This window comes from Aythya marila (assembly GCF_965140915.1).
Source record: "Aythya marila genome assembly, chromosome: 34".
Lineage (NCBI taxonomy): Eukaryota > Metazoa > Chordata > Aves > Anseriformes > Anatidae > Aythya > Aythya marila.
Window position 1 is genome coordinate 363,964 of NC_139075.1, and position 15,884 is coordinate 379,847.

A 15,884-nucleotide genomic window follows, 5' to 3' on the forward strand; every position below is an offset into this window, starting at 1 on the left:
AGCCCCAACCATCACATTCAGCCCGCTCCCACAGCCACACCATCCATCCAACCTCCTGAGGGCTGCTTGGGCAGCGCCTTCTCCAAGCTTTGCAGAAAGACAAGGACAGAGTTATGACCTCGCTTTCAATCAGCTCTCAGCAAAATACCTGGAAAGCCTGCAGTCAGCTGCAGGGCTGGGGAAAGGGCAGACCTAGCACGCGCTGCGGTGACGGATGCCCTGCACACACCTGCACAAACACTGCAGGCAGTCCCACAGCACGTAGCACCCTGGTGATAACCCTGTGACAAGAAGGGACTGCAGTGGGCCACCCTGACACCCTGGAGACAGAGAAATGTTGATTCAGCAAGAGGATTCGGGGCCTGTGCTGGCACTTTGTGGGCATCTATTCCTAGGAACACGTATTGCTGCTTTTAAGCAGTGTCTCCGTCCTCTGATCTCCTAACTACTGTGAAAATGTGAAGGTGATCTGGGTAGTAAATGCAAAGAGGCCAGAGCCCCTCCCAGTGCCTGTCTCCAAAGCTGAAATGGGAGGAAGCTGGGAAGCCCTGGGGTGAGGGAGAGGCCAGCCTGACCAGGAGGCCCATGACCCTCCTTACAGTGCATCCTCAAAAGTGCAAATCCAAAACAGAGCTTGCTGGAAAGTTTTTGCATTGATTATCTGCAGGACACGGGCTTTGAAGTGGTGAAATCCAGACCTGAGCCATATGCTAGCAGTAAGGACTCTGAGTTAGATACACCAGCTCCTGAGACTGTTAATCCCCCCAAAAAAAACCCTCTCTGTCCACAAGGTCACCTGACTCATGCCAGAAGCCCAGAGGCAAGCAGGGATTCAGCCAGATGCCGCAGCAGGCTCAAAGAAGCAACAAGGCAAAGACATCGTTAAATAACTGTCCTGTAATTAGTGTGCAGAGTGCTGAGGAGCACACCTCCTCTCCCGCCCCCAGTGCTACAGGAACCATACAAAAGGGGGACAGGGTAGGACCAGGATCACCGGGAGTCCGAGGGTTGGCACCTCCAGGCCCACAGCGTGCAGGAAGGTGCCCGTGACACCGGGCCCCTCCAAGGCGGCTCAGATTGGAGGACGGGGCCGGCCTTCGCAAGGAAAGGTCCACGCACCACCCTCTGCCCAGCAGCAGGAGCAGCCATCAGTCAAAGAGAACAAATCCAGACGTCGGTGGCAGCAGCAGCTTGGGTGGCTCTCGACCTGGTGCTGTCGTCGGACGCGCTGGGCACGCACAGCATGGGAACGAGGAGGATCCAGCGCTGGTTTTGTGTGCTCACCCCTTCCTCGTCCAGGTCCCACAAGCAGCTAGGAACAGCTCACAGCACGGGTTGTCCCTTGACAAGGCTCCCAAAGCAGATCACAGCATTTGCACCCCCCTCTTCTGCTCCCTACCTGCCTCACTGGCACCCTGGGTCAGAAAAGAGGGTTAGTGTTTCCAATCCGTGGTGGGCTCCTTCCTCCAGATGGGCTGGGAGAGGCAAGACAGTGGCTCCCAAAAGACACTCCACCACCAGCACAAATTGGGCAGCGCCTTCTCCTCCTTGCTCCAGCTCTCCCAGGGTCACCCTTCCACTCCCACCCCTTCCCCTGTGCCTTGAGGCCAAATTTTAAGTGAGAACACTCGATCTGCAGCCAGCACAACCCTGCCTCTGCTCCCTGCCCGGGGGGAGAACCAGGCTGCTGAACAGAGGCAGCGTGTGTGGTGCTGTACCAGCAAAGCGCCCGCGTGGCCCCTGCACAGCAGGGCGAAGGGCACTGCTTTCATCATCAACCTGATCGTCAGCAGCAGCGTGAAATATGGATGGGACACTTAACATTCATTAGAAGGAAAGGGAGGTGCCTGCACACTGCTGTTCCCCACCATACTTTTCACTGATATACACCCCCCAAAAGATGGATGGGGCTCCTGCTGCAGGGCTCAGTCACAGGCAGCAGCGTTCCCCTACTTTGAGGGGCTCCCCAGGAACACTCAGCCTACACCTTGCACTCCAGGAAGGCAGCAGCGTGGCCCCAGAGCACCAGGCAGACATGCTGAAGGAGCCTGTTGGAGGGCCAGGCTGAGCTGTGCTTACTGGGGTGACTAAATTAAGTCCTCTTTGCAGCACTGAGGGGAGAAGAAGCTTCCCTTAGCATCAGGCTTGCCACGGCCTGGCTGATGCTGCTCTTCAGAGCTCTGGACACTGGCTCTCAGCCGCACCGCAGCCTTGGCCAGCCCAGATCACCTCTGGAAGCCACCACGGCCTCCCAGCAGGACTCGAAGTTGCCCATCGGCGGCGTGCCACAGGCTACAGCTCGCTGCCACCGGCCAGCCTGCGGCCAGCAGAGCTCATGGACGACACGCCACCTCCCTGTGGGCAGCACCGGCTGGGAGACAGGATCCTAAACCTCAGAGCTCAGTTAGGACCCCTGTGGGATCACCTCTCTGGGAGGAGTACGGGGAGAACGGCACACGTCAGGGTTTGGCAGAGCAAAGCCATGCAGCTGAAGCCCTGCTGGGTTCGGGCTTGGGAGAAGAGCTGCAGCAGCACCCACTTTTTGGGCTCCTCTCCAGGGACGCTGCAGCAGTCCCCTGCACACCTATGGGAACACGTGCTGCGGCGGGCCGGCCTGGGGCTCGTCTGTTGCTGCAGGCATGCTTGCAGCACACTCGCTTATGGCTGTGGGCTTCTTGGCCTCAAAACGCTCGCGCTGCGCACGCCGCCGTGGGGCTCAGCCGTCGCGGTGCACGCGCTGGTGCTGCAGCAGGTTGGACGGGTGAGCGAAGCCTTTGTCGCAGACGCTGCACTTGTAGGGGGTCTCGCCCGTGTGCACCTTCTCGTGCACAGCCAGGTAGGCCAGGTCCTTGAAGAACTTGTGGCAGAAGCTGCATTTGTAGGGCCGCTCCTGGCTGTGCACGCGGTGGTGCTGCAGCAGCAAGGAGGGCCGGGCGAAGGCTTTACCGCACGCCTCGCATTTGTAGGGCCGCTCCCCGGTGTGCGCCCGCTCGTGGATCACCAGGTAGGACGACTGCTTGAAGGCCTTCCCACAGGTTTTGCAGACAAAGGGGCGCTCGCCCGTGTGCACGCGTTCGTGGGAGGAGAGGGCGTTGGACTGCTTGAAGCCCTTGCCGCAGAGCGGGCAGACGAAGGGGCGGTCGCCCGTGTGGACGCGCTCGTGCACCTTGAGGCTGTGCCCGTAGGTGAACTTCTTGCCGCAGACGCCGCAGACGTGGGGCTTGTCGTCGCAGTGCTGCCGCTGGTGCAGGAGGAGGGCGTTGGAGGTGGGGAAGTCCTTCCCGCAGTCGGCGCACTTGAAGGGCTTCTCGGTGCAGTGGGTGAGCGTGTGGCGCTGCAGCTCGTAGGGCGTCTTGAAGCTCTTGTCGCAGCAGGCGCAGTGGAAGGGCCGCTCGCCCGTGTGGATGCGCCGGTGCTCCTGGAGGTTGGAGGAGCGCTTGAAGCGCTTGCCGCAGAGCTCGCAGCGGAAGGGCCGCTCCTCCGTGTGCACCAGCCGGTGGCTCTTGAAGTCCGAGTGGCGCTTGAAGGAGGCCTCGCAGAGGTCGCAGCGGAAGGGGCGCTCCTCGTTGTGCACCACCTCGTGGCTGAAGAGCTCCCAGGCCCGCTTGAAGGCCTTCTCGCACACGCCGCACTGGAAGGGCTTCTCGTCCACGATCACCTCGCGGATCTCAAACTCGGCCCCGCTGCTGGCCACGCTCGCGCCCCGCTTCAGGTGGGGCGGCAGCACCACCGCCGCCTCCTCCAGCTCGCCTGCCGCGCCGCCCAGCACGAGTTTGGCGGTGGAGTAGATGCCGTGCTCATCAATCAGCTGCACAAAGTCCGGCTTGGGACGGGCATCCCCGGGAAGAGGCGGCTCGGGGGAGCAGGACCGGGAACCTTTTCCCTCCTCCTCTTCTTCGCTGCTCTGGGGCACGAGGGGGGCCTCCTCCAGCCCGTTCTCCAAACGGCTTTTCTTCCGTCGGAAGTCGCCAGCCTGTCCCCAGATCAAGCGCAGCCTCTTTTCCCGGGAGGGCCCTGGCTCTTCGGCTCTCTCCCCAGGTCCTGGAGATGCCGGGGCCGGGCTTGATTTGGGCTTCAGGTAGAGCCGGTGCTTCCTCCGGAACGGCCTGCGCGGCTGCAGCTCCCCCGGTGCCTTGGGCTCGGGGCACGGGGCACCCCCCTCACCCTCTCCTGCCTTCTGGCCGGGGCTGTCCACATCCTGAGGGGCGAGGGAACCACGTCCTTGCCAGCAACGCCCTGAACGGCGAGGAGAAACCTGCCTGTGCTGCTCTGGGGAGTCTCCCGCCAGCTGTGCCCGGGGGGCGTCCTTCTCTGTAGTCTCCTCCTGCTCCTCACCTTCAGGCCCATCTTCGGAAACGCAGACACGTCGCAGGGAAAAGGGGGGCTCGCAGGCTGGAGAACCTGGCTGCTCTTCCATGGCTCCAGGCACCGGCTGCCAAGCCAGACAGGACCCTCTGCAAAAATCAGGAAGGGGAGAAGATGAGAGAGGTGACCCATCACTGGACAGGACTTTACAAGAGGCACGGAGACAAAGACACAGGCTGAACAGTGTGCGGGGAGGTGTGTGACATGAGCAAGGACCACAGAGCTTGCGAAACCTGCGGTCAGCAATTCCTCTTTACCTTAGGGAAATCGAGTTGGCTGGGTGGCGCTGGAGGAACAACAGGGATCGATACTTCTTCGAAATCTTTTTACTGATTAACCTGTGATTAGCAACTGAACCAAACTGCTGGTGGTTATCCACTTGCACAGCCGACTGCCTGCTCACCCACAGCTACTCGGCTGGAGCAGTGGTTGAGAAGCCAGCCTCAGCCCTCTACCCAGCAGCTGGGGGTCGTACCAGCTCACCATCATCACAGGCAGGGGTTTGGGAAGCTCTGTGCAGCCCTACAGCCTGTCTGCCACTAGTTTATCAGCTCCCGTGGATTCACCAGCACACTTTGTCTCCTGTTTGGGCAGTTTCCTGCCTTCTCAGCACAAACACCTCCTTTTTTTGGCCACTGTTTCTCCGGGCTCCATTCAAACCCATGGGTACCCCTCAAGCTTGTTCACAGAATTCACACAGAACTGGCCTTGTGACACTGGTGTGTGGCCAACAAGCCAGCCTTCAGCCTTGAAGTTGCTGCCCCAAAGGCCCTGTGGGGAGGAAAGCCTGGGGACAGAGGTCATAGGCACGCTGGCCAGCTCTGCCCTGCTCCGTAGAGGCACCAGGATCTGCCTCACACACCTCCTGAGCTGGATCTGCAATCCAAACCACGCAGAGATCAGCTCAGACCTGACTGATAAAAAGGGAGGAAAACAAGGCTGAAGCGTGATCTGTCTCCTGGTACAGTGCAATGCTGAAACGCCGCATCAAATCATGCTTCAAAGTGTCTGACGCGCAGCAAGAGTGATCAGCTGAGACGAGGAGCTGCTCCTCACAGCCAATTTCAAACACCCAGCTTCACCTCTGAACTCCGAGGCAGGTGGCAGCAGCGGGCAGGTCCTCAGGAGCAACGCTTGGGCTTTTTAAGAGCATCTGAGCTCCACATCATGCAGAGGAGAGCATTTCTGCTGACCTAACACCAATGCTGAACGGCAACTGCTGCAAAACTAAACATGAAATCATCCCACAGGTCCCTTCCACTTCAGAATGGGCTCTACAGGCTTGAACAGAGAAGTAGCTACCAGGGAGTAACGAGCAGAAGAGGAGCTGAAGAAGGGAAAGACAGACGCTGAGAAGGCACTCGGTTAAAGTTTCCCCAGGCCTGATTAAGTTGCAGACAGCTGGTGCTGCTGAACCTGCAAGAACTGATACACTCCAGACACAAAGACTCTGCTGAATCTGTCCCAAGGCCACCAGCACGCGCTGGAACCAGCACCAGGTTGTGAAACTCAGGCCACATCCCCGAGGGATGAGCCCCTGTGCCCCTAACACTGCTGAGGACGGGGCTTCAGCCAGGCAACTGCAAGGGAAGGCAAAGGGCTGAGACGTTAGCAGGCAGAGAATGCACCGTGTGAGGTTAAATGCTATTAATAACAGCACGATTCCACTTATAGCAAGAGCCTAATGAATAAAAGGTGCTCCAAGATCCATTGCTTATTATCTGTGCCTCCCGCCCCCACTCAATCTCAAGTTACAAAAAAAAAAAAAAAGTCACAACAAAACTGAGTGGGTTTCAATGCAAGATTTGGTTTCATTGCCATAGAGAAAATATGATCAGCCCGAAGCTTTGTTAGTCCCTCACTCACAGCTGCAAACAAAGGTGGGCCTCAAAAGGGCAACTCGTGCTAGTTTAAGAAGGTAGCAAGCTGAAAAGAGGGGCAAAGAAGGTAGTTGTTAAAGAGATCACACACAGCAAAGGGTGAAAGGGATGGGAATTTGAATGCATCAGAAGGTTAGAACCAAAGAAAGCCAGTGAAGGATGAAACCAGCAGAAATCTGTACCTAAGTGACCACTTTTCGTCTCCTGCTGAGACGAGTACGTACTAGTTGCTTCCCCCACCACGCAGGCAGTCCATCCCTCACTCTGTCGTGCACAAATAAGGCTGGAAGCAAGGATAAGGGCTCAGGACTGCCCTGCTCACCTTCTGGGATGGATCTGGACCTCCCTTTCAAGCCCACAATTCCTGCTCTTGTATTGAGGCTTCAGGACCCACACACAAGACTTTGGGTTGAGTCCTCGGGGTGACCAGAAATCCCCCGAGCAGACTCTGAGCCCCATAACCAACACCTACACTTACCTCTGGGTATTTAAAAAACAACAAAAAAGAAAAAGAAGGAATTGCTTGCTTGTGGAAGAAGAGGTGGTGCAGAGTCCAGGCTGACCCAACACCATAAATTCACATAAGACAACAAACCACTGCTGCTGTGCCTCTGATTTTCTTATCCAGCACAGATGGGATGCAAAGCACAGAGTCCTAACGGGAAAAGGAACTCAACAAGACACCGACTTACCCTGTGCTGCAAGGGATCCTCCTCCAGCGGTCGGTTTAAACCACGCGGTGTCGGAGAGAGCTGCTCTTGGTGGCACATGCGCATGGTCACAGCAGGAAACCTAGGGGGCCACACCAGGCAAGAGGTCACACACGGGCGTTTTGTGCGCGGAGACAGCTGAATTTGCCACAGTTTTATTGCCTGCCCCGAGCCCTGCCATCCCAGAGCCCGCAGGGGTGTGGGGAAAGGACCGCGGGGCTGCACCAGGGCTCAGCCCGGCAGCACGGGAACGACTGCTGTGAAAATGATGATTTGTGACTAAGAGATTTCCACAGCCTCGGCCCAGAACTGGGGAGAGTTGAGGAGACCGCTCGTAATGCAGGAAAGGATGAAAATACCTGCTGGCCTAGAGAGCTGAAGAGACAGGATGGGGTGAAACAGACAGGGCAAGGTGAAAGAGAGCTTCTGAGTGCCAAGGCGGAGAAGATCTGGGGGTTAAAAGTGACTAAAAGCATCAAAATGCTGTGGGAGAGGAGTTCCCAGTGCAGGCAGCACTGACACCAAGCAAAGTCCTGGTGAAAAGCACTTGGGAGAAGATGGTGCAAAGCAGTTGAGAGTGGGAGAAGGAGCAGAGGGAGTCCTGGGACTGGTCAGGGGAACCTGTCCTACCCACGGCTATCTAACATCATCGAGCTGGTGCTGAGAAGGAAGAGCTAACTGCAGGCTATCAAGATAATCAAAGATAACGTCAGAGAACGGATACGTGTCAGAGAGGAAAAAGAACAGCTTAAGCTGAAGGATGGTGCTGGCATCAGAGCGAAGAGGCACAGTGCAGAGAGGGGTGAGAATTAGGATGAATTAGCTGCAGCTCGGTAGGAACGGCGGAGAAAAAAAATAATTCCTTTTTCCCCCCCCTCCCCAAAGCAGCTGGAGCATTTCACTGCTCTGGCTGGAACCAAGATGCGCTGCCAGCCCCACGGCACCACCTCAGGGAAGGGGCAGGGTTAATTGAGGCAGAGAGGCGAGCTTGGCAGCCCCTGTGGGGGTCTTTCCTCAGGACCTCCCCCTCTCCAGTGGGCAGACAGCTCACAGTGAGCCCTGTCAGCTCGCTGCCTGCCCCCCTGGCATTACAACCAGACCCTCCCTGTTCTCATCCCCTTCCCCCAGTACCAACACAGCCCCGCAGGACGCTTTGGGATGGAAAGAACCCTAAAAGCCATTTAATTTCACCCCTCTGCCCTGGGCAGGGACCCCTCCCACCAGCACAGGCTGCCCAGAGCCCCATCCAGCCTGGCCTTGAACATTCCTATGGATGGGGCAGCCACAATTCCCTGGGCAGCCTCCTCCAGCACCCCGCCACCCCCTGAGCAATGATTTTTTTCCTTACACCTAACCCAAATCTAATTTTTTTTTTTTTTTACTTTAAAGCCATTCCCCTTGCCCTATCCCCACGCCCCTAACACCCAAGCCCCCTCAGGCACGGGCAGGCCGCTCCCAGCTCTCCCCGGACCCTCTCCGGCCTCAACGCCCCCAGCTTCGGCGGAGCAGGGCCACGGCCCCCTGCCCACCACCTTGGCACCCCCGGTACCCCCCAATCCCCCCGGTACCCCCCAGCCCCCCCCAATCCCGCACGGGCCCTCCCCGCCCCCCCCCCCCGGGCCTCACCTCGGGGCCGCCCCCGCCGGGCCCCGCCGCCGCCGCCCCTCACATCCGGCCGGTGCCGCCTCCCCCGCCGCCGCTTCCGGCCGCGCGCCGCGCCGCGGGGAACGTCACTTCCGGCGGCGGCAACGGCGGCGGAGCGGGGGCGGGAACGGAGAGGGAGGGAGGGGGGAGAGAGGCGGGGAGGGGGGAGCATGCGCAGAGCGCGCGGCAGAGAGGGGAGAGGCAGCGCATGCGCAGAGCGTGGAGAGGGGACGGGAGGGGGCGGCGCATGCGCAGTTAGCGTAGCGCGTAGTGTGTGGGGGGGGCGTATAAAGCCACAGGGTGATGGGGGATGGGGGGGATCTCCTGGATCACCCAGTCCAGCCCCTGACCTGACACCAACCAGTCCTCCACTAAAACATAGCACTAAGCACTACACCTTAACGTCTTCTAAAGACCTCCGGGGGTGGTGACTGCACCACCTCCCTGGGCAGCCCATCCCCATGCCTCACAACCCCTTCATTAAATAAGTTCTTCCTAACATCCAACCTAAACCTCAAATTTAGCCCATTCCCCCTCGTCCTGTCACCAGTGGGAGAATAAACCAACCCCCACCTTGCTGCAGCCTCCCTTAAGGTATCTATTAACACCACAGATAGAAGAATGGGGGGTTGCTTAATCGCATTGATGCTTTTTAATTAAAACAATCGTAATTATTAAAGCCTGGAACGGAAGAATATCATTAAAATAGGTATTGCTGAGTGTCTTTGCTTACTACTGTGCAGATTAACTGAAACAAGGGGTCTTGTGGGCCCCTCACAGAGGACGTTTCCTGGCAAAAATGGGGAACCCGTCTCAAAAACCAGCTGAGACCGACCCTGTGGTTTGGACGAGTGCCAAGGAACAGCTGAGTCTGCACAAAGGCAGGGGGTCAGCCAGGGGTGATGAAGAGGAGTTATTGGCCTTCATCCCCACGACTCCCCCCCCACCCAAATAAAACAACCACCAGAAGGCATCGTGCAGGCGCAGACAGGAGGAGTTTATGGAAATGACTTCTTGGAGCTAATTTTAATACAAAGCAGGGATAGGTTATGAATATGTATAGGCGTATTGAGAAACTTCATGCATATGTAACTCTTTGCTGCATAATAACCAAAGCAAGTCACCGCGTTAGGGTGCGTGTGTCTTTAGGAGCTATCCCCGCATGTGCCTGGTGCCAAAATAAACCATATACCTACTTTATAACTCTTTTGCTTTGAGTTGTAGAGTTCTTTCATGAATCACTGTCGCCAGGCACGTGGGAGAATAGACCGACCCCCACCTCGCTACAGCCTCCTTTAAGGTACCTGCAGAGAGCGAAAGGTCGCCCCTGAGCCTCCTTTTCTCCAGGCTGAACAAGCCCAGCTCCCTCATCCACTCCTTGTAGGACTTGTTCTCCAGACCCCTCACCAGCTTTATTGCCCTTCTCTGGACTCTCCTGAGCACCTCCATGTCCTTCTTGTAGCAAGGGGCCCAAAACTGAACACAGTACTCAAGGTGCGGCCTCACCAGAGCCGAGTACAGGGGGACAATCACTTCCCTAGCCCTGCTGGCCACATTGCTTCTTATACAAGCCAGGATGCTGTTGGCCTTCTTGGCCACCTGAGCACGCTGCTGGCTCATATTCAGCCGACTATCGACCAATACTCCCAGGCATGCGCCGTCAGACATGTGGGGGGGCAGTGAGGACATGCATGAGCGTGGCACACGTGTTTGTGGGATATTGTGTGTGGGATATGTGTTTGTGGGTAATGCATGTGTGTGGCAATGATGTGCAGGAGGACACGTGTGGAACATGTGTGTGTGGGACATGTTTGTGGGGTGTGTGGGTCACACATGTGTGTGGGACATGTGTGGGACATATTTGGGACATGTATGTATGGGACACGTGTGGGATATGTTTGTGGGGCACACGTGTGTGGGTTGTGTATGTAGGATGTGTGTGTGCAGGACACACGTGGGACATGTTTGGGGGGACACGTGTGTGGAACATGCAAGTGTGGGACGTCTGTGTGGGATGTGTGAGTGTGGGACACTCATCTGTGGGACATGTGTGTGTAGGACATGTATGTAGGGGATGTGTGTGGGACACGTATGGGGGACACGTGTGTGTGGGATGCGTCTGGGAAATGGGGACACGCATGTGTGGGACACATGTGTGTCAGATATGTATGTGTGGGTAACACGTGTGTGGCAGGGATGTTCAGGAGGATGCATGTGGGACGTGTTGGATGTGCATGTGTGGGACACGTGTGCATGGCGGGGATCTGCAGGAGGATGTGTGTGTTGGACATGGGTATGTGGGGGACACGTGTGTGTGGGACATGCATGTGCATGGCAGGGATGTGCAGGACCACACGTGTGTTAAATACATGTGCGTGTGGTAGAGACGTGCCTGGAGCACGTGTGTGTATGGAACACGTGTGTGCAAGGCACGGACATGTTTGGAGCACATGTTTGTGTGTCTCTGCAATTCCTGGTGCTCGGGGATTTCCAAGCAAGCCCATGTTCGTTCCACACGGAAGCTCTGCGAGCTGTTTTAACCCCCAGCGAGGTACTTTACCCTCCCGTCATGGTCTCAAAAGCCACCATAACACACGGAAGACGGAGTAAAGAAATACAGAAACGAGTGACTGCAGGGAGTGCGTGCCAGCTGCCTGGCGGCCAGCCTTGAAACCACAACAAATCGCCCCAAATTCCTGCAACCTGCCCCTGCTGCAGCCCCAGCAGCAGCTCCTGGAGCAGCTGGGTGTTTAGTTTGTCGGCTGTGACTCACTGTAGGAAAAGCTGGTTTCAGATGTCACCAGGACAGAATTAACAGGAAAAAATATATATTGAAAAAAAAATGTATTTTCCCATTCCTCCCCCGCCTCCCCTCCTTTTTCTGAAGGTTGTGCCAAGCAAGACGGATGTGCAGAGCTGAGGAACCACAATCCCAGCAGGTGGAGAAAGTGCCAGTGCACGTTATCAGGGGAATTCAGCACCGAAAAAAAGCCATTGTTCTCCCTCAGTCTGGACAAGAGATTTTATTTCAGGAAATGGAAATTGTGACGGCTGAATACTTGAGATGCTGGAGCCCTCACTGCCTTCTTCCTTCTGCCTTGGTTATGATCAACCCCAAAAACACGAAGGGCAGCTCTCAGAGAAATGTGTTGATTTATTTTTCTTCAGTATTTCCTAATTTCTCAGCTTTGGAGGATGGAGATCTGTAAAACTTCAGTGTGAAATCTGAAAATGATTTGTTTCTTGGGTTGCCTGGCCAGTTTGTCAGCAGGCTTGGTGAAAAGGGCATGAAATCAGAGGAAACACAAAATTAAAACCAAACCTGCACACTTTGTGCAGAAACTGTTGGGTTCCCAACGTGGGGACAAAATTCCAGGACATGGAGCTTTGTCACTATTTTGGCAAGTAGGAGAAAGCTTGGGGGTGCCTGTCCTTGGAGATGTCCTTGGGGTGAGGAAAGCAGTTGGGTGTATACTTTGGCAGAGGCCCCCGCGTCTCCTCCACCAACACCTTCAGGACGGCTTTGTTGTGGTTGGACATGGTGGCTGAGATGTTGTAGGTCCCATCGGACACAACGATGGAGGAGTTTTTTTTGTCCAGCACCTCCTTCCTGTAGGTTTGGGACTGGGGTCGGTCCCCACACATAGACCAGTAGAGGCTCTCCAGGTTCCCAGAGATGGTTGGCCCTTGGAAGATCTCCACCGCATACTGGTGGGCAAATATCATGTTGTTCCTAGGGTTGTAGAACATCACCGCGAAGGAGAAGGGCTCCGAGACATAAAAGAGGGCTCCGGATACGCCCCAGGCGCTCAGGTGGCGTTTCACAAAGATGCACATCTCCCTGGACTGGGGGCTGATGGATGGTGACGGGGGAGTGAAGACATCACCGCTTTGGCAGAAATAGCTGTGGGGAGACCAGAAAGAGAGCCGTAACGTCAGGCTGGAAGGTTTCCACATCGCTCTCGAGTTAGCTGAAAGGAGACTACAGCGAGGTGGGATCGGTCTCTTCTCCTAGGCACCAAGAGGAAATGGCTTCAAGTTGCACCAGGGGAGGTTTAGGTTGGATATTAGGAAAAAATTCTTCACTGGAAGGGTTGTGAGGCACTGGAATGGGCTGCCTGGGGAAGTGGTGGAGTCACCACCCCCAGAGGTCTTCAAAAAAACCTGTAGACATAGAACTCAATAGCATGGTTTAGTGGTGGACTTTAGTACTAGGTTAAGGGTTGGACTACGTAATCTTAGAGATGTTTTCCAACCTGATTCCACGATTCTACATTTTATGATTCCCCATGCACAGGGCACTGCTGAGGAGCACCTCTGATATCTCCCAGGACAAGAGGGTGAGGCTGCAGGCACAGGCACAGGTTGCAGACACCCTCGTCCCCATCCCATCACCCCAGGCACTACAGCAAGGGCTCAGTGCTGGAGCAGGAAAGGGTGCAGGGCAGGAGGGAAGCCAAGGAATGACATCCCACGGTGACCAGGCTCAAGGGGTGGTGATCAGTGGTTGCAAAGTCCAGCTGGAGGCCAGGAACTAGCAGCGTACCCAAGGGGTCAGTACAGGGTCCGGCTTCATTAATGATCTGCAGATTATAGCAACACAAAACCCCAGGGGGTGGTGGATACACCAGAGGGTCACACTGTCGTCCAGAGAGACTTGGGCAGGCTGGAGACGAGGGTGACAGGAACCTCATGAAGTTCAACAAGGAGAAGTGGAAGGTCCTGAAGCTGGGAGAAACAACCCCAGGCACCAGGAGGCACCCAGCTGGGAACCAGCTTGGCAGAAAAGGCTCTTTCCAGTGGCACCCAGTGACAGGACAAGAGGCAAGGGACACAAACTGGAGGAGAGGTTCCCTTTGAGCATCTGAACATCATTTATGGTGACGGAGCACTGGCATGGGTTGCCCAGAGAGGTGGTGGAGGCTCCTTGGAGATACCCAAAAGCTGTCGGGATGTGGTCCCGAGCAGCCTCCTGTAGGTGCCCCTGCTTGACATGGACAAAACAACCTCCAAAGGTCCCTCCGAACCTCAGCCCTTTCACCACTTTGTGATCCCAGACCCTGCAGCAAACAGTGGGGTGGAAGTGGATGGGGTGCCCTTTACCTCAGATAAACAAGCCCCAAGGAACCCGGGCATTTGTCCAGCCCTGTGTTTTCTCAGAGCTGAGCATTTTCTCTGCAAAGTGTGTGCTAACGAGGCTAACGAGGCTGTGGCAGTCCCCTCACCCTGTTGGCACCAGCCCAGGCTGTGGGTGCCTCTACCTCCCATCTGCTTCCTTGTTCCCCCTGCAGCTTTTATGCAGCACTTTGTGCACACCAGGTTTTGCTGCTCTCAGATTCATGCCCAAGCTTTGGGGACGTTGTAAATCCGGGGGTTGGTGGGCACCGTACAAACCTGGGATTGCGGAGGGTCACGCTTGTCTTGTTGGTGATTTCAATTCCCACGCTCCGGGACTGGGGCACGCTGAGGAGGATCTCCTCGAGGTCTCTGTGCTTCTCCATGGGGTCAGGCTGCTGGTGCACAGAAAAGGACAGCCTAGAGGGGTTGGAAATCCAGAGGGAGAAGTGCAGTGGGGTTTGAGGGGCACAATCTGTCTTTGGGCAGGGTCCAGGCTGGAGCCAAGCCCCACTGAAGCAAGCTGACACATCCATCTTCAAAATAATGGCAGAGGGGGCAGAGGGGACAGGCTGGGGTGGGCAGCAGAAGCAGGGAGCTTCTGATTTCTTTGCTCTGATTTCTCATCCATTTCTTTGCCCTGATTTCTCATCCGAGCCATGGGAGAAGGAGATGAGAGGATCCAGCCCTTCGGTGTGGGGAGATGAGGCAGCACAGAGATGCCCTAGGGAGCTTGGTCCTGTAAGTCCACATCATGCCCCACTGATGTGCTGGGATATCCCAAGGGCATCTCAGAAGAAAAAAAGGGGCTGGTGTGGGTTGGATGAATGAGGCAAAACAAAAAAACCTACCGAGACACCCCAGAATAAGATGTCTCGGACTGGAGCTGGGCTCTGACAGCAGAGGTGAGTGAGAGAGAGAAAAAGCAAGCACAGAAATCACTCCTGGACCCCAGCTCTGCTCTCCTGGGACACACAAGAGGACCCTTACCTGGTGCTGCCCAAGTTGTGCAGATGGGGAGAAGAAACCCACTGCCTCTTGGGTTCTCGGGGCTGCGGATGGAGCCTTCTGGGCTGCCCTGCTCCTCCCTGAGAGCCCGATCACACCCAGGGCAGGCAGGAGGCAGGGTGAAGTGGGGGTGTTGTCCTAGGACATGCAATCCTCTACGGGTTCTGGTGGGGGAAAAGTTAATTTTCTCCCTAGCACCTGGTACGCTGCCATGTTTTGGATTTGTGATGAAAACAGCAATGACACATCGATGTTTTAGTTGTTGCCGAGTGACACTTATATAGAGCCAAGGACTTCTCTGCTCCTGATGCTGCCCTGCCTGCGAAGAGGCTGAGGGTGCACAAGGAGCTGGGAGGGGACAGACCCAGGACAGCTGTCCCCAAACAACCAGAGGGATGTCCCATGCCACACAGTGTCATGCTTAGCAATATAAGGCCAAGGAAAGGAGGAGAAAATGGGGACGTTTGGAGAGATGGAGTTGGTCTTCCCAAGTAATCCTTATGCAGGATGGAGCCCTGCTTTTCCTGGAAGTGTCCAAACACCTGCCTGCTGGTGGGAAGGACTAAATGAATTTGTGTTTTGCCTTGCTTGCAGATGCAGCTTTGGTTTTGCCTATTAAACTCTCTTTACCTCAACCCATCCCATTCTGGGGGATTCTTTTTCTCTTCCTCATCCCATTCTGGGGATAGCGAGCAAGTAGCTGAGCCTGCTGGTGCTCACCCATGGCAACCCACCCAAGATGCAGGGATGCAGAAGGATGGGTTTCAGAGTCCAGGGGCAGCGTTTCTGACCACCAGCCCACGAGGCTGCAGCGCCGCTGGCACTTGATTCCCCTGCAAGAAGTGGATGAGGAAACCAGCCCTTGTGTTTGCTTTCAAACAAGGAGCCAGTGTTTGCCTTCCAGATTGTGTGGCTCTGATGTAGCTGCTCAGGCAACCCTCAGCTGTCCTTATAAATCACCACCTTTCCTTCCTCAGGACAGCTGAGAGCATTTTAGCTGCTCTTTGTATTTATGAACACCCATTTGCACTCCTTTTATTTGCCCTCCTTATTTTATTATTTTTTTTTTTTGCATTTCTTGAGTATTTTCCCTTTACCTCCTTGCTTCCCTTCCCCCAAATTCAGAAGTCTCAGCAGCTCTTGCTGCACTATAGGAGACAGA

The 15,884-nt window shown here is 55.8% G+C and overlaps 2 protein-coding genes across 2 annotated transcripts; both read right to left on the reverse strand.

Moving 5' to 3' along the window:
* Positions 1-615: 615 nt before the first annotated feature.
* On the reverse strand, positions 616-8,755 carry LOC309889296 (uncharacterized protein). The gene is made up of 3 exons (XM_082782063.1): positions 8,582-8,755; positions 6,938-7,037; positions 616-4,454 (listed from the first exon to the last, which is right to left on the reverse strand). The coding sequence occupies exon 3, from the start codon at positions 4,415-4,417 to the stop codon at positions 2,717-2,719; it is 1,701 nt and encodes a 566-aa protein (XP_082638189.1). The 5' UTR covers positions 4,418-4,454; positions 6,938-7,037; positions 8,582-8,755; the 3' UTR covers positions 616-2,716.
* A 2,947-nt stretch (positions 8,756-11,702) lies between these two features.
* LOC309889299 (uncharacterized protein) lies at positions 11,703-14,760 on the reverse strand. Its single transcript, XM_082782066.1, has 3 exons — positions 14,705-14,760; positions 13,994-14,112; positions 11,703-12,503 (listed from the first exon to the last, which is right to left on the reverse strand). Exons 2-3 carry the CDS (start codon positions 14,098-14,100, stop codon positions 11,993-11,995), a joined length of 618 nt encoding a protein of 205 aa, XP_082638192.1. The 5' UTR covers positions 14,101-14,112; positions 14,705-14,760; the 3' UTR covers positions 11,703-11,992.
* Positions 14,761-15,884: the final 1,124 nt, after the last annotated feature.